This window comes from Girardinichthys multiradiatus, chromosome 20 (genome assembly GCF_021462225.1).
Source record: "Girardinichthys multiradiatus isolate DD_20200921_A chromosome 20, DD_fGirMul_XY1, whole genome shotgun sequence".
NCBI classification, from domain to species: Eukaryota; Metazoa; Chordata; class Actinopteri; order Cyprinodontiformes; family Goodeidae; genus Girardinichthys; species Girardinichthys multiradiatus.
The window spans coordinates 8,881,225-8,903,468 of NC_061812.1; the positions used below are offsets into that span (position 1 = coordinate 8,881,225).

General features: G+C 36.3%; 2 protein-coding genes across 10 annotated transcripts in view; both read left to right on the top strand.

Moving 5' to 3' along the window:
* LOC124857368 (tubby-related protein 1-like) overlaps window positions 1-14,800 on the top strand; it is a 30,445-nt gene extending 15,645 nt beyond the window's left edge. Inside the window, exons 1-13 of one of the 2 annotated variants that reach the window (XM_047348592.1) lie at window positions 395-644; window positions 2,176-2,308; window positions 2,420-2,530; window positions 2,702-2,827; window positions 7,540-7,665; window positions 10,000-10,134; window positions 10,210-10,292; window positions 10,403-10,567; window positions 10,925-11,037; window positions 11,127-11,235; window positions 11,345-11,443; window positions 11,776-11,947; window positions 13,793-14,800. In XM_047348592.1, coding sequence (XP_047204548.1) covers window positions 630-644; window positions 2,176-2,308; window positions 2,420-2,530; window positions 2,702-2,827; window positions 7,540-7,665; window positions 10,000-10,134; window positions 10,210-10,292; window positions 10,403-10,567; window positions 10,925-11,037; window positions 11,127-11,235; window positions 11,345-11,443; window positions 11,776-11,947; window positions 13,793-13,926 — 1,521 coding nt within the window. In that variant the 5' untranslated portion in view covers window positions 395-629 and the 3' untranslated portion in view covers window positions 13,927-14,800. Of the gene's footprint in view, window positions 1-394; window positions 645-2,164; window positions 2,309-2,419; window positions 2,531-2,701; window positions 2,828-7,539; window positions 7,666-9,999; window positions 10,135-10,209; window positions 10,293-10,402; window positions 10,568-10,924; window positions 11,038-11,126; window positions 11,236-11,344; window positions 11,444-11,775; window positions 11,948-13,792 lie in introns of those variants that run through there. The other variant, XM_047348591.1, reaches the window with a different exon arrangement.
* A 3,722-nt stretch (window positions 14,801-18,522) lies between these two features.
* Window positions 18,523-22,244, top strand: part of LOC124856852 (transcriptional enhancer factor TEF-5-like) — a 41,730-nt gene continuing 38,008 nt past the window's right edge. For 3 of the 8 annotated variants that reach the window (XM_047347760.1, XM_047347763.1, XM_047347762.1), the window contains exons 1-2: window positions 18,523-18,696; window positions 19,029-19,152. The gene's annotated coding sequence lies outside the window, so the exon portion shown is untranslated. The remainder of the gene's footprint in view (window positions 18,697-19,028; window positions 19,153-22,244) is intronic. The other 5 variants (XM_047347767.1, XM_047347765.1, XM_047347766.1 and 2 more) reach the window with 2 other exon arrangements.

Consider the following 22,244-nt stretch of genomic DNA (forward strand, 5'->3'; position numbering starts at 1 on the left):
GATGTCACCCTTTCAGTCTCTTGTAATCCTTTTCTGTTGTAAGTGCTTGCTATCAATACATGGTTATGTTACTGAGTCCCTCCAGAACAGGAAAACCTCTAAAATTCTCTCCATCCAATTGAGATGATGGCTTAAAAAAAATTCTTCTTTTAATAAAATCTGGACAAGTTAGTAAAGGTTTTGAAGTTAACTTTTAAAGGTTTTCTGAGTTGGTTTTAAACATTTGCTAGTCTGATCTGGAGAATATGTCTAAAAGCAAGGGAGTCTGCTCACAAAACAATAAACCAAGTCCTTTATTTCTGTCATTGTCCCCTGTTATTTCTCTGAGATTTATAATTTGAGCAGAAACTGTACCTTTATCCTGAGGAAAAGGGAAATTTCAAATTCTGAATGTTAACCTGCATTACAAACCCCTTTCCTCCCTCCTTTCAAGGCTGCCTTGGTTTCTCCTGTTGACGCGTTTCTTGCAGAGCAGATGGCTTTACACATAAATCCTATTAGAAACTTTCTGCTGATGGAGACACCACACTGTGTTCTGGGCTCTCTTGCTGTTTTATTATCTATGTGAGAAACCCGCTATTCCTATTTTCTATCCTTGAACCTGTGCGTCTTAATTTGAAGGGCAAGCCATGTCTGCAGAAAAGGTAAGATATGGATTTTTTTACATACATATTGTCAAAGTAACATTTATTTAAATTTACAAACAGAGATGAGTGGTCACACAAAAGACAAGAGAAAAATGCATTTTAGAGCATCTTGCTGTCTCTAGCTCGAATTTTAATCTGGAATACATATGTTGATTAGGCATCAGAGTCATTTCACAAACAGTATTGTATATTTTACTAAGATCTGTAATTACAATTTAATTTAATTGGTGCAGTAACACATTTTACTAAAGGGACAGCAGTTTAACATTGCTTTAAATCATCTTTACTTGACAGAAATGGCTCACTCTAGTACTGAACCACTTTAATTTGGTTTAACCATGAGGGTTAAATTAAATATCAAATTAAATATCACTGAGACATTATGGTACACTATTATAGCACAAGCAAAGTAAAAACTAAATAACTAGTTATTTTGTTCATACATTATAAGGTTATTATCAAATTATAGCTTAATAAATCTTTAAAACACCATCTAAATGCTGTAAATAAATTGCAGTGACATTTATGTTATACGTTGTTTAGACTAAATTATTCTATAAAGGATTTTCAAGTACATTTTCATTAGAAAATATATATTTGATCAGAGTAGTAAGCTCATGCTTTCTTTATAACGTTTAAATATTGCTTAATTTAATAATACTGTTTTAAATGTCCTGTTTCTCAGAAAGTACAAGCAAAATCTTAACACTGCCATAAGTTGTGTTAAAATAGAATGGACAGATTGCCTTGATTTTTGCCTTGTGAGTCTGCAACTACTAGGTAACAGCAATTCATTGCAATATGGTGCTTGTCACATTGGAGCAGATTACACATCACTCTGAGTTTGAATTTTCTGCAGACACAAATAATCTTCATTGATGCAGGATCTGGATCTAATAGGATTACCTCCTGTGTTTCCGCCGGCTCCAATCACACTGACCTCGTTGCCTGTAACAGTGTGACATGTTGTTCGAGTCGTTTGGTGCAAAGGTTTAGTCACAATACACTTACAATGTTCAAAAAGAAGAAAAATAAAGAAAACAGGCACACAAATTAATTTATCAGATTTTGTCTGAGAAAATTATGACATGCACAAATTATTGCATAAAAACAAATGTCAAAAATAGCTTAAAGGGTCATCTGAGCCTTGTGTCCTGACAGTAGATTATTTTGTAAACCATGAAAATACAACATCTGATCATTGCAAGTGCTGCATATCGTATAGTTTTATTGACTTTCTGTGGTGTTAATAATCATTATTGATTAGAGAAATCAAGAATGAGATGTTTATTTGCCTAAACTCATTTTGTTTGATGAAGTTATAACAAAAATATAATTATACAATTTTCTTTTTTTTTCTTTTTTTATTGCTTTCCATAACATCTGACTTTGTAATGGTGAGTTTTGATACCATTGTGAATAGTTATTTTTGAGATAGCTCATCCAAATGTCATTCCATCTCACCTCAAAAATCTTCCCTTCACAAATCCACATGTCTAACTAAGATTTATCAGCAGAAAACGCAAAGAAACCAAAAAAGAAGAGAGAGCAGGCCAACTGTACGTCCGAAACCAAATTAAATGGAACTGAGACCAAACCTAAAAAAACCAAGACAAAGAAGAAAGAAGACGCAGCAGAAGATGACACCTCCAACACCCAAAGTGAGGATTATTTTTACTATTCTGCAAAAGTAACAAAAAGGTAAACACTCTTTCGTCAGTTGATTTAACAACAATGGTTACATTTTATGTACTTTAACATGAACTTTATAGGTGGGAAGAAAGTGAAGAAAAAGAAACCAGAAAAAGACAAAGAGGAACCTGAGAAAGATAAGGAGAAAGAAAGAAAAAAGAAAGCCAAAAGTGCTCCAAAAAAGAAAAAAGGTGAGTCATTAATCTGGACACTGCGGTTAGTTAGAATGATGGTGTCAAGAGAGAGAGAGATTTAAGGTGGTGCAGTTTTAAAAAATTTCTAAACCACAGATTTTTAACTTATCAATTAAATTTAAAAATATCAATCTATGGCTTAAATAACAAATTACTTCTTTATTCCAGCCTCAGACACTGAAGATGATGAGGAGGAGGAGGAGGACACCCCAAAAAAGAAAACGAAGAAAAAAACAACAAAAGAGAGCTCTCCATCTGCAAGTGTTGTCAAGGAGAGAAAATCGAAATCTAAAGGTAGGATATAAACGTAAAGTCATTAAAATCTCCCCAGTTTATTTAAGATGTATGTTATGCTGTCAGTTATTAATTTATTCATTCATCTTCAATAGACCCACTTATTCCATAGAGGGTCAGGGGGAGCTGGTACCTATCTCCAGCAGTCTACGGGCGAGTGGCAGGGTACACCCTAGACAGGTCGCCAGTCTATCGCAGGGCAACACAGAGACATACAGGGCAAACAACCATGCACACACTCATTCACACCTAAGGCCAATTTAGAGTGACCAATTAACCTAACACTCATGTTTTTGGACTGTGGGAGAAAGCTGGAGTACCCGGTGAGAACCAACGCATGCACGGGGAGAACATGCAAACTCCATGTAGAAAGACCCCCGGGCAGGCCCTCAGTTAGTCATTGTCAGTTATTCATATTAGACATTTTTTATTAGAAGCATATAAACTAGGAGTGGGCAATATGGCAAAAATATCACAGTAAAACCATGATCATGATTTTATCACAATTTCAGGGTGTTAACTTAAAGAAAATCGCACAAATGAGCATATCTGATTTTCTTAGGTTTTGCCAACCAGTTTTGTGAACAAGCAATATCTAATAATCAATGACGCACACTGAGATTGTTTTGGCCACACTTTAAAATGTATTTTAATAAAAATGTTTTTTTGGTTAAAATATGACATTTAAACAATTTAGTAAATATTAAATGCTGGTAATAATCTAATGTAAGCTATAATCTTTCCAGTCTAAAATATTAAAAAATTAATTCCTTTAGGGCTGTTGGGGGGTCCAGTCATCTATTGTTTTCTTCACAGCTTATTGTGGCGTTTGCATTACGCATTTTTTCTATTTACTTCACTTTCTTCTCACAGCTGACCCTAGGTGTGAATATATGTGTGATTACATTATTCCCTGCCTGTTTTCCAAAGGGTTAAAACAGACAACTATTATTACCTCTAATCCCCCTTTAGCCATGCTTGTCTTTAGAAAACTGGAGAAAACCCAGAATTGTCTAGTTGTGAGTCCACACTACTACGTTTTACAACTCAGTGTAGTTCAAGGTATTAATGGACTTAAACCAACAGCTATGTGACCATACTGTAGGTAAGAGGATTGGATTATTTTATTGTGTAATGGTGAGTGAGTGGAAATGCTGTGTTGACAACAGGAGTAACAGTGTATAAAGTTGTAGATTAAACCATAGTAGATAACAATGGATATTCTGATTAAAATATTACACTGTTGTGCAATAATATGCTTAAGTTATTTATTTTTTAATTAAATAACCTTCGGTCTGTTAAGTATTGTCCTGTGAATACCCCCACAATATGGCGGTGATATTAAAACAATTGATGAAAGAGTGATTTGAGCACTGGCATTCTCAAAACAGCAAACTCTGCCCACATGTGGAATAAATTCACAAAGTCTTTAGGAATTTATTAACAAAAACCATTTAGCTCCAAGTCAAACATATTTCAATGAACAAACTCTTTACAAGGCTACAATAATTCCAATAAAATACCAAGCAAAATAAAAAAATAAAGAACAAATGAACTATGTACAAATAAAAGAACAAGGGAACCCATAACATTCATGCAATGATATCGCAGTTTAAGGTGGATATTTACGTTTAAGAACCAAGGTTTATCTTGAGGAATTTGGATATGGGGTCAAATTTGTTTCAATAAAAGACAATAATTAGTGTGTCTTTAAACAACCAGTCACAATGCAAAATCAGAGTGTAAGTTAAACATTATTTTAATAAATAATATTTTAAAGCATGATTTTGATAAAAGTCAATAACCTTTTTGGATAACTGACTCTTAATGTTGTTTTAATCAAACACCATTATTAATTCACTTTTGGCATTCTATATGCAGCCATGTGCTCTCCACTGCTGCCCTAGATTGCTGGAATCCCCAAACTTTTTCAGGCAACAGACTTAAAACCAGAAGGGTGGTCTTCAAGTTACTGTGTGTCATCATTACCACTCACTGCTTTGTCTTCACCTGCTTGCTCCCTGCCATGGCAGTGAACACAAAACAATATAACTCATGTCATCTTCTTCTGGACTTCCTGTGATGAACATATTCTTGCCGTCTGTAATATAACAGTTTAGTCCAAATACCATGAAACCCCCCTTACACTATAAAGCAGCACATTATGACACCACATCAGTAGAATTTCAATCTCACTATCGTGTGCACTAGAGCTTAATCCTGATGTCGCCTTATATTAGATTGCCCTAAACATGGTTAAGCCTTAATCTAATTATGCTTGGAACATCTCCATAACGCTTAAATTTAGTTTACACCCTTCATCACAGATCAGGCATAAATCACTAGAGAAAACTTGTACTAACCTGTGTGTTTATGGGTCTCTGCTACAACTGTAAATGAAAGTAAGGCCTTCTGCTTCTTAAAATTCTGTAAGGCAGTTCTTAAAAAGCCATTATGTAAGATCTTGGTTGAGTTTGCAATGTATCACCAGCTCAAACCTGCTGTAAATTGTATTTATTCCCTTGTACTTTAGCTACAGAATCAGCTTCTAGCGTTAAATCCATAATCAAGGGTCTCTTATTGTCACTTTGAAATTAAAGCCTCTGGATTACTAAATGTAATACAACATCAACTTATTACAGATGAGCAGATAGCTTTATTGTAAAGAGTATTATTGATAATGAGTCCACTAACATTTCCCAAAGCCTGAAGCCACAGTGAATGCTGGCATACATGTTTGTTGATAGTGACAGTTATTCCATGCTTATTGTTTGCTGGTGACATTCAGTCCTATCTCCTGGTTAAGTGGTCCACTTATATGGCTACTGAACAGCCTGATTGAAATTAAGACCTTAATTAATCTAACCTTTCTGCATCTCAATGAAAATACGAAAGAGGTGATTTGGAAAGTAGCTCATCATGCAACTGATTCTAAAAGCCATTGAAAAATAACTATGTATGTCTTAACATCACTCAATAGGTTTAATAACCATTTAGGTCCTGATTAAAAATTGTATTGCTTATTTTTAAAGCTTTAAATGTTAACCCCATTTTATTTATGTGATCCCCTCAAGAACATTCTGGTCAACCAGCCCTGTTTTGAGATCCAAACTAAAACCTAGGGGTGGTCAGCCCTCACTGTGGCTGCCTAAAACATTTGTTTATTACTAGTCATCAATTGTTTTTACGTACGCTATACAGACAAATTTGACATTGACAAAGTGGAGTGATGGTAAGCACAAACATTTCAAATAAATGTCTGTAGTTGCTTGATAAACAGTTTTTGCCAGCAAATAAAATATAAACACTCACTGTAACTTTATAGAAATACCTTTCTTGTACCAAATCGTACCCAATTTTGCCTTCAAAACAGCCTTGCCCTGTTTGTCTCATAGATTCAACAAGATGTCAGAAACATTCAGCAGATTTTAATTCATTGACATGATGACCAAATTCTAACCCATCTGAATGTAGCTTCTAAAATTGAGACACAGACAGAGCAATCTTTTTTCCAGTCTGTTGTCAATTCATGGGAACCTGTGTGATTTGTAGTGTATGCTTCCTGTTTCTAGCTGACATGAGTCTGACAAGTAAAATTTTGAAATTTTTTAAATTTATTTCACACTTATAGTTGTTTTTTCAGTTCTTCTTGAAATTATTATAATGAACTTCCTCTGTAATTTTGTAATCCAAAGCTAAAAATTAATCAGATAAATCATTGACCAAGTAAGCAAAGTTCAAGGGTTTTCTCTACTAAATAATGCAACAACATTTCACAAAGAGAGGCAGAAAATAAAACTCTAAAACATTTTAACCATGAAGTTCTGGCTCAGTTTTTATCCGCTTCTCTAGAGCAACCCCCAGAGGTAAATGGGAAATGTCCGATGAAAACATTTTTTAATCTAATTTGCATAGATGAATTAATTCAAATTGTTGATATAAATACTACCAATCTAAGGGCTTTCAGTCCTAAAGCTTCCTAAAGTGTGTTATTATTAACATCACACAAAGAACACACTGTGCCTTAAGAATTCAAGTGTAAGTGTTGGGGCATGTTCTGACAGATTCAGTACAGTGGAACAGGTTTTAGGAGCAAGATTTAACAACACTGTGGGTGTAATGAAGGTTTTGAAGACGCAAGCCTTTTGGCACCAATTTGAGCGGGGAGTTTTAAAGTCTTCACATAGGCTTTGCACTCTGAGACTCAGTAGCTTCTGTCAAAGGCATGCAAACGCAAGCAAAACTAATTCATTATGTAACAGCAGACCTTTTAATCTGCTTTGTAAACAATTTCCCAATAAAACCGTACAAGAAATACTACTGAGACTTTGGACTTTTAACTATGGTCAAAAACCAGCTAAGCCTAAATTCCTTCTGCATTCCTACAATGTTGGAATATGACAAAACAGCTTGAAGAAGCAACAAAAGCAGATGTAAAACTGAGTGCATGCAAAATCAAGACTTCATGCTCAAAATTGCTTCTACCATTCCACATTTGTCCCACCCTCAAAATGTTACTGATTGAACTTTGGATGGTTTGGCACTAACTCAGCAAAATACTCCTATTCCACTATACTGTACAAAATGGATATGCCTTTTAATATTTGCCTCTTTAAAATACTTTCATTCATCTTTGTTTAGAGACTATTCTCTGATTTACTCCTTTCATTGGTAAAAACCATTTTCTAACTATACTGTTTCTCAATTCACAGAGGACAAAGATTCTGATGCCAAAGATAAAAAGTCAAAGTCAAAGGACAAGGACAAGGACAAGAAGAAAGAACCAGCTTCGATGTTCATGATAAATGGGGACAAAGATTCTAAAAGCAAAAAGAAAGGTGATCAAATATTTAATATTTTAATGATTATTTCTGACTGTGCTTGTCATAAAGCCTCAACATATCTTTCCTTAATGTTTAGAATTTGGTGTAGCTGTATATACAGCTACAACTGAATGTTTACATACATTCATGCAGAAAAAAACTGTAAAGGACTTGTTTTTTCCTTACTGTATAAAATCAAACTAAACTCTTCCTATTTTAGGTCAGTTAAGATTAACATTTTTATATATATTTTTATACATAATTATTGCTATTTACTAAATGACAGACTAATGATAAAAAGATTTTTTGGGGATAATTTCTATCACTTTTAAATGAAATCTGTCAAGAAATCAGGAAGATAGCTATGTATCTTCACAAGTCCGGATAATTCTTGGGTGTAATTTCTGAAGGTGCCACTTTCATCTGTTCAAGCAATCATATGTAAGTATAAGCAGGGTTTTTGTGCCAGAAATGAATTTGTTTTACTGTGAAATGTGCATATAGACCCCATGACAGAAACAGCAGACCTTGTGCTGATGCTGGCTGAGGATGGTTAAGCAGTTCATTAGTCACAGTGAAACGAGTCCTGTACCAACATGGGCTGAAAGGCAACTCAGCAGAGAAGAAGCCATTACTCCAAAATTAACATAAAAAAGACAGATTATAGTTTCAAATGCATACATGGACAAAAACCTCAACTTCAGTGTTGTGTCCTTTGGTTAGTTGAAACTGAAATGGAAGTCTTTTGTCTTAATGAGCATTGCAAGGTTGAGAACACTATCTCAGCTGTGAAGTACAGGGATGGCAGCATCATGTATTTTGGTCCAGGAGAGATAGGCAAGGCGACAACAGCTATACAAAGGAAATGAATCTAAACCTCCGATTTGAAAGAAAATAAACTCTCTCTCACATTCTAAAGGTTTCCAAAACATAGCAAAAACGTAGCAATAATCACTGCAGGGGTAAACAGGAACTGAGCCAAAACTTACATGAAGTCACTGCAGGAACGTAGCACAAAACTTAGGCATAATAGTTGACGGAACAGACAAGAACAAGGGTGACAAGACGGAAGGAACCAGCGAAGAACAAAGAGAACTAGAGAGCTTATAAGCAGAGGGGAGTGAGGTATGAACCAATGAGACACAGAGGCAAGAAATCAGAGAAGAATAGAAAACAGGTGTGAACCAGGCTGCAGAGAACTGAGGTAGTATGGATAGTTGCTAAGGAGACCTAACTAGAAAACAAAGGGGACATGAGAGGAACTGGACTAAGACATAACCTAAAATTAACTGACTATAAAAACAAAACTATAAGTAAGCACTGCATAAACAAGAATCAGGGAACCAGAGCTAAAGGAAGCTAAGGACAAAGATAAAGAACCAAATAAACATAAGAACGTAGAATAATGATTAACTAAAGTAAACAGAAACTAGAGGGAACAAAATAACAACATAATCTAAGATCTATCTAAAGAAACCATAAAGAAACCCTAAGTACAAACGTAAACAAAACTAAACACTGACTGAACCAAACAGGGAATGAAGCAGAGGAAGAGAAGACTAAAATAAATACAAACTAAGATGTAGACAATAACTAAAGCTGACCTAACAGGAGGGAGTACTTGAACTATAGAAACTAAACATAAGGAACTAAGCTAGAAAGAACAGAATAAAAGAACTAACACAGAATAGAATAAAACATAGAATGGGAACCAAGACGAGGAGGAACAGAACATAAACTAGTAAACAAGAAGAGTGCAAAGTGAACAAATACCAGACCATAAATAAACACAAAGATATTAAATGAGAAATTAAACTAGAGAATACAAGGAAGACAAGGGGACTAGAATAATATGAGGACAAGAGAACTAGAATAACAACAAATATAATAATCAAAATCATAAGAAAACCATAATAAATAATAGAAAAGCAACCTCTAAAGGACACTAGGAGCGAGGGGGAAAAAAACAACAAAGCACTAGGAGGTGGTAAAGGGAGCAAGAGAACTGATAAACACGATACAAAAACCAAAATAGAAACAAAAGGTAAACAAACACAAAGCCACAAAGTCCAAAATGTCACACCACGACACAACTGACCTAAGCCAGGAAATGTTTTGTCTTATTTAATGCCAGACGGTGAGGAAAAAAACTGTTATATATCTTATGCTGTGTATGCAAACATCTATGTAAACAATGGAGTTTTCTATTCAGTTTTATTCTACTCATCTGGTTTCGGTTAAGTATTACACAAATTCCTTTTTTCCTATGGGTAAACAGCACAGTTCTACCATAGGAATTTAATTTTACAAATATATGGAATTCAACTAAGACCACCATTTCCTCAACAGCTGCCAAGTCAGAGAGTGATGACAGTGAAGAGGAGACAAAGTTAACCAAATCAAAAAAGAAATCTACCACTGGTTCGGCATCTATGTTTCAGACAACAGCAGATAAGGACAAAGAGAAAAAGACAAAGAAAAAAGGCAAGTTAGCTTGATATTCCTTCTTTTGTTTGAGTTTGTTTGACCAGTGCATGATATATTTGTCTTCTCTTATAGGAAAGGTAGAGGAGAGTGATGAATCTGATTCAGAGAAAGAAGAAAAGTCCAAGAAAAAGAAAGGCAAAGGAAAGAAGAAGAAGGTGACTTAAATTCCCACAAAGCCTTCCCAAAAACAAAATATGACTTTAGTTATGTTATACAAGCAAGACAGTGTTAAGTAAAAGTTATTAATTCCTTGTCCCATAATCAGGAGAGATCTCCCTCACCTGAGATAGAGTTTGATGACTTGGAGACATTTGTAATGGAGCCAGCTCCACAGGGTGTGACGGTTAAATGCAGAGTGACGCGAGACCAGAGAGGGATGGACAAGAGCCTCTACCCACTGTATTATCTTCATCTAGACAATGAGAAAAAGGTCAGGAAACACTCATTAACAAATATGTGAGAATATTCTGTCGACTGATCAAAACTGATAATTTCTATATAAATAAATAACTATTTATTGCTTAAAAACAAATAGTAGGATAATTTGAATATGTGTCACTGACTGGCCTTTGACCAGTCAAAGCTGTTTACAAAGTGGTTTGAAACGTTGAATACTATTTACTGAGGTAGGCGAATTTGACCACCTAAATGTAACTTTTAGAGCTCCTGTAATGCAGTGCAAAATTAGAACATTAAAAACAACCTATTACCAAGATGAAACCCTTTTTAACATTCGCTGCCCTATTTCTTAGGATCTAATGCTACTCATCATGATTTCCCTTTTCAGACATTTCTGTTGGCTGGAAGAAAAAGAAAGAAAAGCACAACTTCAAATTACCTCATCTCCATTGATGCCACGGACTTATCAAGAGGTGGTGAGAATTTTGTCGGAAAGTTAAGGTATGTCAAAAGAAGTTAGAGAAAGTGGACAATATATTTTTTAAAAGTATTTACAGTATTTTTAAGTGAAAATATATTTTTTTACCAAGGTCCAATTTAATGGGGACTAAATTCACTGTGTTTGACAATGCTCTAAATCCAGAAAGAGCTCTGCCAGATATGTCTAATGCAAGGCAAGAGTTAGCTGGCATCATCTACGTAAGTTGCCTTAGAGATTATCGATTACTGCTTTCCAGCAATGACTTTTGATTTGAATACTGAAGAGAAGAAATATAAATACGCTGAATCTGCTTGTTTCTCGACTCAGGAAACAAATGTCTTAGGAATGAAAGGACCCAGACGAATGACAGTCGTCATTCCAGGAATGAGCAAGGACAATAAGAGAGTACCGCTCAGACCCAGAAATGTAAGCAGCATCAATAACTCAGAAAAATAAAACAGTATCAAGCAAAACCTTAACATTATTAAGAAAAGGTACAATGCGCTACACAAACAGAATTCAAAATTTTTTTTTCTCTTAGTTAAATATAGTGTTATTAATTTTTAAACATTTCTAATTTTTGTAAGTAGCACTCATTTTCTGGCATAAGCACAGGTTAAATAACTAATAATACTTGTAAGGTCTCAAAGCACTACTCCTTTATTCAGATTTTGTATTTAATTGGCTTCATCTGATAGTTAAAGAGCTTCATACATTTGTTGATGCTCACTGACTTATGTTTTGCCAATTGGCCACAGGAATGTGACGGCTTGTTGGTAAGGTACCAGAATAGAAGGACGGAAAATCTGATTGAGCTTCACAACAAGACGCCCGTGTGGAACGAAGACACTGCTTCTCATGTGCTCAATTTCAACGGCCGAGTCACACAAGCCTCTGTTAAGAACTTCCAGATAGTTCACAACAAGGACTGTGAGTACTCCTTATCCATCTGTCTTTCTCCACAAACACTTGTTTGGAATCAGAACTGGATATGTGGAATAATGAAATATGAAGTGGTTTAATGACAAAGTAAGTACAAGTACAAGGAAGACACACAATAGATTGGATGAATATATATCAGTCCCCTGTAGTTAATCCTTGAAAAATTAGTTGCTATGTACACTTACAAGAGAGCAGATTTATCCTGCTTGAATATCAGACATAGAAAATCTGGATTAATTTATTAAAAGAAAATTATCCAAACCAACCTGGGACATTGGACAAAAACTGCTCCCTAAACCTAAGAAATCAGGGGTGTTCAAAGTGTGCCCAGGGCGCCATTTGCAGCCCTCTGATGGATTTAGTGAAGTCCCCATTCACAATTTTAGAATGGAGCCACTCTGCCTACAGAGTTACGGTGTGGAGAAGCCCTAAAGAAGCGTACCCCCCAGACTGTTGCATGCCCAGAGTGAAGCATGGGGGTGGATCAGTGATGGTTTGGGCTGCCATATCATGGCATTCCCGTGGCCCAATACTTGTGCTAGATGCGCGCGTCACTGCCAAGGACTACCGAACCATTCTTGAGGACCATGTGCATCCAATGGTTCAAACATTGTATCCTGAAGGCGGAGCCGTGTATAAGGATGACAATGCACCAATACACACAGCAACACTGGTGAAAGATTGGTTTGATGAACATGAAATTGAAGTTGAACATCTCCCATGGCCTGCACAGTCACCAGATCTAAATATTATTGAGCCACTTTGGGGTGTTTTGGAGGAGCGAGTCAGGAAACGTTTTCCTCCACCAGTATCATGTAGTGACCTGACCACTATCCTGCAAGAAGAATGGCTTAAAATCCCTCTGACCACTGTGCAGGACTTGTATATGTCATTCCCAAGACGAATTGACGCTGTATTGGCCGCAAAAGGAGGCCCTACACCATACTAATAAATTATTGTGGTCTAAAACCAGGTGTTTCAGTTTCATTGTCCAACCCCTTTAAGTCTTACATAGTAATCATCCACTCATTGCCCTTATAGCAAAAAGTGTAGAAACCACTGTAATAAGTGGCCACAACTGCCATCAGCATTCCTGATGTCAGGCCTTCAGTCATTGGCATTGCTGTGGAAGTATTTTAGCCCACTCTCCTTTGCAGAATTTATTTAAATTCAGCCACATTTGAGTGTGAATGGGCTGTTTAAATTAATGCCATCACATCTAAATCAGATACTTTGACTAGACCACTCCACAACTTACAGTTTTTTGAGCCATTCAGAGGTCGACTTCGTGTTATGCTTTGGATTATTGTCCGGCTGCATAACACAAGAGCAATTGAGCATAACCCTTCATAGGCTGTTGGCGCAAAATCACCTCAATCAGCTTCTGGGCTTAGAGCAGCTGTTGAAAAGTATTCTACACATACCAATAATGTATTGGAAGTTGTAATTTCAATTTTAGCAATTCCAGCATCAATAAAATAATCTATATACCTGAGATGGGAAAATTGGTTTAAACTATTGTGCCCACTTATGCCTAATGTGACTAATTTGCATTATATATTAGTGTTTTATCTATTTAATCTCTTTTTTTGTCAAACTAACAGTCACTGCTTAATTTAAGAAATAACATTATTTGAAAACAGGTTTTTGCACTTACTCAGGTCGTCTGTGTCTACAATTACATTTTCTAATGATCTGGAACATGTAAGTGTAACAAACAAAAAGCAAAAACAGAAGAAATTGTTAAGGGGTTAATCCTTTTTGGCGCCATTGTAAGTGATCTGTATCTCCCTCTTCAGCTCTCAACTGTTAACATGTTTTTTCTTTATCCAGTGGACTACATTGTGATGCAGTTTGGAAGAATAGCTGACGATATTTTCACATTGGATTATAACTACCCCATGTGCGCCGTGCAGGCCTTTGCCATCGCACTCTCCAGCTTCGATGGCAAAATTGCTTGTGAATAATCCAGAGATTATCAGATGTCCACAACTACTGAATCCTGAAAGCAGCAAGTTCATGCCAACCTGTGACTCTGGACTTTCCTGCACTATAAGAGATGGGTAGTGGTAATCAACGGCTGATCCCTGCTACCGTATTGCACCTTTTTGCCATGCAAGTCCCCTCCTAGAGGTGTCTGAAGCAAGATCAACATTTGCAACATAATCTGATCCTGCAGGGCTCTTTGTTTTGGTAACTCAGAGGAAATATCAGAATTAGTGTGGACCACGAAATGTCAGGAATGTCTTGAGGACTAATAAGGTTTGCAGTGGATGATAAACCCTCTGAAAGATGACAGTGCTGTTACCTTATTTAAAGATTTTTAACTTTATGTCCTTCTTTTCTTTTTTATGTTATGCTGTGATGTATCCTGTTTCTATGTAGGGTTAGTTCTAAAAGAGTTTATTGTTTCTTGTGTCAATGAGAAAGCAAATAAACTACATTTTACTATGATTGACAATGGTTTCTGTAAGACAAACATCTTATAACAATGTAAGAGCAACAGTTTGTGACATTTGGCTCAGTTTTCTTTTGTCTGTATCACTAATATTTATAATATATTATTATTTAAGCTTTCTGCATCCCTGATTTTTTTTCTAAATGACATGAGTATGAAAAAACAGGTATCATGTTTAAAGTAGCATTCATAAAAGAAGTGTAGCATCTTTGAAACTGTTTGTCTATTGTAGGTATCCGTTATTGTGATGATTCAATCTCTTCATTCAATAATAAGCTCTTGTAGTTTTTTTTAGACATCATTCTTGTACTTTTTCACTATGCCTTTGTTTTTCTGTGCTTATTGTAATGATGTGTGAATTAAACCTCCTTGATTACAGACAACCATCGTCCTCAGAGTAAATCCTTAACCGAAGACTTAATGTGATCTACCAGAACAGTTATAAAACATGTTTTATGTTTGTATCATCTTCGGTGAGCAGGCAACTGGCAGATAATAAAACAGATTCCAGTTGCAAGATTTTTGGAGACACCCACACTTTCTTCTCCAGCCATCTGACTTGTCGAGAGCCTCACTCAGGATGAAGAACCTGTTTGCACGGAGGGCCTGGAGCTGAAGTGAGAGGTGTGTATTCTGCCTGAACCTGCTCAGGCAGGTTGTCCAAACTCGCAAAATTAAATGAAGCCTGAAGCTGGCGGTTCCTCTTGAACAGATGCTGTAAGGTGAGTTCAACAAAGCCCCCACCCCCACCCCGTTCTCCTCTCCGACTGTTGTCTGTTTTTCAGAGAATCAGAATCAGAATCAGAAAAGCTTTATTGCCAAGTACGTTTTTGGACATACAAGGAATTTGTTTTGGCGTAGTCGGTGCAATACAATACAAATTAAACAGTATAAACATATCTACAATATAATATAAATATATGTGCACAGTTTTAAGTGAGTGAGATCTTCAGCTATACAACTGCCAAATCTCTTGAATAGTATTACTTTATGGCTGGATTTTTACATGTGTGTGTAAATAAATTGTCTATGTATGAACATGCATTACTGTTGAATGCTGCAGCCACATTGATGACCAACAGAAGGAGCTGTTACTCGATGGAAATTTATATTTATTTGGTTTCAACTGAGGAACATTCAGTCAGATGTTGAAAGCTCATAACTTTAACAGAATCACCCATAGAAAGAAGAAAATGGGGCAAAACTATCACTTTTTTTGGATATATAAATGAGCGTACTTGAAGCATTATATGTTGAAAGATTTCACAAATAAAATGTTTTACAGCAGGTGTCAAAGTGTTACTGTATGATGATCTAAAATATGACAAACTGTATATTGACATTTAAAATGTTTTTCTGAAATCCCAGCCAGAGGTTACAAACCCAGTGAGATTTAATTGACAAAATTATAGAGATCAATGGAAAACAAAAAGAACAAAGATAAGTTTCAATCAAGCAACAGAAATAACCTGCATAAAATTTAGCACTTAAAGCATTTAAATAAGTGTTTTGGGTTTGCTTTAAAAAGATGAGCAGTTGTAATATTTATTCTGGAGCTCAGTATTTCACATTGCTTTCTCTTTATGGAAAAGAGCACAATTACGGAGTCATGACTGGACTATGAAACACGAGTCTTGACAAAGTCTTTTGTAAATCAACTTGTTTTGATCTATTCTAATTGACAAAATGATTAAATGTGTAAATGTATATCATTTTTAGATGGCATACGATGTAATTAATTTAGTTTAGAAAATTTCGTCTATATAGTCATATATCTTTTTTAAAGGTACCTTGCATATCTGCCTTTAGGAAAAAAGACTCACTGATCAGTTTTAGTCTTTTTGGGACAAACAACCTTCATAAGTTTAGTGCACACTGAATTTATTACTGCAAAGCCTTTTTGGAAGAAAAATCTGTTTATTTCCATTTAAATGGTCAGAAGTCTTTATATGGCAAGCCATTAGTGTAAAAATTTTATCTCCTTGATCTCAATCTTTATTTTTACCTAATAGTTTGGGACTACTATGCACTAGTTAGTTCACACTAATTCAATATTCAGTCAGTCAGTCATTTTCTACCGCTTATTTCATAGTGGGTCGTGGGGAAGCTGGTGTCTATCTCCAGCAGTCTATGGGCGAGAGGCAGGGTACACCCTGGACAGGTCGCCAGTCCATCACAGGGCAACACACAAACAACCATGCGCACACTTATTCATACACCTAAGGGCAATTTAGAGAGACCAATTAACCTAACAGGCATGTCTTTGGAGTGTGGGAGGAAGCCGGAGTACCCGGTGAGAACACACACATGCATGGGGAGCACATGCAAACTCCATGCAGAAAGACTCCATGCAGAATTCAATATTTCTCTACAATAATTGAAAGATACTCTTGGTAGTAGTACATTTTGACAAATAGTGGCACTAGAGGCGACTTTGGCTCAGCGAGAACATGTTGATGTGCCCCTGAGCAAGGCACTTGACCTAAAATTGCCCACTGATCACTGTTTCGTTGTGTGAATGTGTGTGCGTCTGGATGAATGTGGCTTTAGTGAAAGGCGCTTTCAGTGGTCAGTATGACTGGAAATACACTATATAAGTTCCGTCCATTTACTCTTCTGTTCCAACTTCCAGGAGGAAAGGTAATCAGAATCAGAATCAGAATCAGAATCAGAATCAGAAAAGCTTTATTGCCAAGTACGTTTTTGGACATACAAGGAATTTGTTTTGGCATAGTCAGTGCAATACAATACAAATTAAAAAGTATAAACATATCTACAATATAATATAAATATATGTGCACAGTTTTAAGTGAGTGAGAGTAAGTATAGAGCAGTATAAGATGCAATCTTACTTAATCTAGTAAGCCACAGCGCCACACTAGCATTAAACGTCCAAGTTGTAGGTTTTTTGTGGCATAAGTTGATGAATAGACAGAACTAGTCAGACTGTGTTAAGCTTGTAAATTATTTGGGATTAAAACCCTTAACATTATACCAGATTGACAGAAATTCTGCCCACTAGTTCACTAGTGATCACCAGTTAACTAGAGCAACCGAAAAATATCATTACTCGATTGTTTAAAAGCACAATAGATGACTAGTTTAAGCTTTTTTGCACATGCCAGGGAAGTGCTACTTACAATGTCAACTTATTAACTACTGTGTGAATACATTGCCAACCAAAAAGAACAAAAAGGTCCAACTCATGTTTTCTAAAAATATTTTAATGATTCCCAATAAAATATTCTGGTGCCTGAAGAGACAAAAGTAAAATTTTTTGGTGGACATGCATGCCGTTAAATCTGGTGAACATTACACTGACAGCCAAACAGGTGGTGGTCTGGGGCTGTTTTGCTGCTTCAAGTCCTGGACCCCTTGCTGTAATTAATGAAAACACAAATTTTGCTTAGGATATTTTTACAGGATTATTTTCTTTTGATCTGTAACATTTTGTCATGAAAACAAAAACAATCAAAAAGAACCAGAGAAAATCTGCAAAGGAGCCAAAACATTTTACAGCGCTGTTCAAATTACTAACTAACTAAAACATTTTTGGCCATATTAGTGGAGAGGTGCATCAAAAATGGCTGCTAGTTAACTGCTTTAACTCAAATGTGAGCTGGTTGACTTGCTGACTCAAAATGTTCACTTGTCAACTTGTAACACTCCTTTTAACCTAAAGTTAGGGCCTGCAATGAGCCCTAGTTGAAGCCATTTCAGCTTTACTTGTTAACGACCGACACTTTGAATGTGAAAACTAGTCATTGATATAGTAGCTACACTCTATACTTTAAAATCTGCGATCCTGATTTTGCATTTATGCACCATTTCTCCTACAAGGACACATTTTCATTTTTGTTTTATGTGATCTGTCTCTGTGCTATAGATACGTTTGTTCTCTTGAGGAAGTTCTTTATATTTTTGTTGGCTGGAATTGGACCGTGTGGGCTCTGTTAGACAGGTTTCAGGACCGGAAGCCCCAGTGTTCAGTGATTTGTGGGCGCGGCTTACAGTCGAATCTCAGCCACATGAGTCTGTTGATTGACGCGCACCGATGGCTCCTCCTTGAAAAGTCTTTCTTTCCCCTCCCCCTTCGTTTTCCAGTGTAGTGCGTTGATTTCATACCAAACTCATACTTCACATTCCACTTATACTGTCAAACCTCTGACAAATAATACGGAAAACAACAAGGCGCCAAATTGTAACAAAGTTACAAAAAAAAAAAAAGCGCAGCTGGTCTCACTGGGAAGAATAGGGAGAGTGCCAGAATTAAAAAAAGGTAAGTTCTCCACAAAAGTTCCTTCTTTCTGTTCTCAGTCTTTAGCGGGGAGATTTTTCATGCCGCTTGCCTCGGTGAAGTTTTCAGATCATTGTCATTTTTCACATTTTTCCGCGGAGCTGCCTGCGTTGGGAGGGAATAAAAATATGTGGAGATTTATGCACGAGTGTGTTTGACTTTCCCAGAGAGCCGGGGCATCTTTGACAACTTCTGTACAGTCATATTTACACCAGATGTCCGCTTATTGACACACATTATATTTAAAAAAAAAGCTTCTCTTTTTGACGCAGAAGAACCGAGACAATATGTGTTATATTCTCTGTCGCGCACAGTTCCCAGCTGAATCCAGTACATCCAGCCTTGAGGATTTCAGCAGTTATATCAAGAGGTCCAAGGAGACACCGACACGATTTGGAGGAATAACTTCAGACTGGTTTGGACCTCTGCATCCTGAAGGTAAGACAAGGTCCTCATCGGTCAGCGCAGTTCAGTCAAGGCGAGATTTCAACGCAGAAGTAAAAGAAAAAACGTTTTTCTCCAGAAGACATTAAGTTTATTAAACAATTTTAGTTAAAAATAATTTAAACCAGATTATTACTTACTTTATCTTTAGAGTTTTCCCAGCTCTGTTCAGGTTTAAAATGAACAACAGTGGAACAAAAACACAGTTTCCTTCCTAGTGTATTTCACTTTCTCATAAATAAAATGCAATGTCAATCAAAACTTGTAAAAAAAAAAAAAACTTTAACCAGGGTTGAATCAGTTGGGGCTTCTGCATTGAAAGTAGGTACTTTATATATATATATATATATATATATAAAGCAAAAAATATGGAAATAACAGGATTAACTGAATTTTGAATTTTGTCGTATGCGATCTTCGCTTCTGTGTAATGAAATCTTTTTATTTTAACATCTCAAGGTTTTTAGAAACAAAACTATAGTTTTAAGTCAATTGTGTTTCCATTTTCAGCACCATTAGAGGTTTGTTAAAAGAAAAGAAACAGGGGTAGTAGCCCTGTGCATGAATTCATGAACAGTATGCCATAAAGTAATGATGAACTTAGCTTTTGTTATAACTTTATTATAACTAATTATATAAACTTTAGTTGTTTTTAGTATGTCATATTATCAAGTAAACTTGTCTCTCTCTAAAAACCTAAGTTGTTATCTAACACGTTAATTAATAGTTATCTAATAAAATACTCTGTTCCTCCTATCTTTCTGAGTTTTCTCTTGTCATCAACTAAAGCATGCCATGATACTCTGCAAAGTCCTCCTAAGTACATGATTCATATGTGAGGATGTGAGATGCATGGATATGCAACAGGCTAATTGTATAATTAGATACAACCTCGGGCTACACCTGTCCTCTCTGTGTGTGTGTTTTCGGTTCAGGCTATGCAAGTGTAGCTACACATTTTAATAGAGTTTTATGTTTTTAGTGGAACAGAAACTGTGCAAAACAACATTCCTAGTTTGTGCAGTCATTAGAGCTCCACAGTTAAATCACTGACAATCAACAGGTTTAACTCGGCAGCAGAATGCAGTCCGTCAAGTTGGTCGCACTGAGCAGAAGAACCTTTTTAACCCTTTGCCGGACATGTTTGAATTAACTCCATTAATGCATTTTGTTATATGTTTTAAATAATTTCAACAAGATTGTTGTTAATGTTGACCTTAGGTTTTCTTATGAGCAAAAATCTTCCTATAGTCTTTACAGATACAGATATTACATGGCATATGTTTTTTTGTGTCTAGGTGATGTTGTCATTAAAAAAAATGTAAAAACTTTGCATTTCAAGCCCACTCAAGAATTACCATTGATTTCCATTAGAAAATTTGCTAAAATGAAGTATTCTTCAGAACAACAAAACAATGACGCCTCTGTAAATGAGACTGACTTAAGATGCCTAATAATAGACTTGCTGCTGATGGGTAAATCTGGAAAGTTTTAAGTATTTCTGCTGCTCTGACAGATTCCCAGTGTTTGTTTTTAGGCAGCATAAACATGTCGGGCCTCCGTGCATACAATGTGGTCTTTTTTCTTCTTCCATGTAGTTTATGTTTCTCAGCCTTTGCAGATTTGATATATTTGCCCTGTTGTTGTGTAAGGCAGTTAAATGCAAAGGAGAAAGTTCTACTGCTCTATGGGTGCAGAGGTCAATTAGATTATCTGGGTTAGTATCCCTTCAAATGGTCTGTTTTTTATTCCCTAGCTGTTTTCCCTCAGGTTGTTTATCAGAGCAAGTTAATCACCGTGTGTTCTCTTCTTTCGGCAAAAAAGAAAATCCTGATTTCAAACATAATTACAAACTGTAAATGAATTGTTTTGCAAATAATTCATGGTTATTCCCATGCTGAGGCACATCTTCTCCCTGCCGTGCGTTATGTTTGCTTTGGATGCAGCTCTGTTTACCGTCATTAGCTGCTTCACTCGTTTTTGCTAAACCCACAGAAGACCAGCTAATGAGCTTGTGCCCATTTGTGCACGCATTGACTGCCTTTTAGCACCATCCCCAGAAGTGTTTGTCCAAATGACACTTACCCCTATGTCAGGCCAGAAGTGAGTTTTGATGTACTCACTTAGAAAGAAAAAAGTAGAAAGATTCTAAGCAAAAGAAATCAAACCGTTTAATATAAACCAGCTTCTTCAGTTTCAAAATCCCCTCACATATAATTTATCAGCACTGTTTTTAAAAACATGAACTGCACATGTTTACATACTCTTCAAACCATTAGGTTTTCACAGATAAGCTTTCTGGCCTGTTGTTTGGACCACTCGGGAGGAGCTGGGGAGTGGCCCTAGAACAGTGTGCTCTTTGTGTCAGCTGTCCACAACTTGTTAAATGTTTTAGCTGTTTTTTCTCTGGAGACCAACTGTTAGGTCTGATGGTACCTAAAAAATGTAGTCAAAAGAAGAGTACCTAAGGAATTGTCTAGGGCAATTCAAGCCTCCATTACAGATAACAAGAGGCTCACTCCTATCCTTGGTCTCTCTTGTGTTTTATAAACGAGTATTGGTTTTTGTGTGTCACTGGTGCGTCTTTGTCGAGCTCCAGTGACCTAAGGGCACTCATGTGAAACTCCTTTAATCTCTCAGTGCTGAGTGTTTTAGGTTGGGGGTGATGATTTTCTTCTACAGCACAGTGTTCATTCATTTCAGTAACATTCAGAACAATCACACGTGCATCAATTGTGAAAAAGCACACAGGATTTGCCTTGCTTTTCGTGTTTGGCTACAGTTTTCCTTGCAAAATTGCCCTGCCACTGATCAAAACCATTGCTGCTCTTAATGCCTTGAATTATACAGTCAGATGAATTATTGGCTGGTTGCATTCTGCTGCATGTCTTAAAGGTTTCACAGATTATGGCCTGTGACCACTCCCCTTACCACAAAATGACCAATTCAGGCTAGAATGACTTCTCCGCTATGTTCCTTGGAAAATTTCTGATTAGAATGCTGATTCAGACTGTTGGAGAGGGGGAAAAAGGCTCTGTGGCTTACTTTGTGTCAGTCTTTCCCTTTTCAGCCAGATTCAAGCCGAA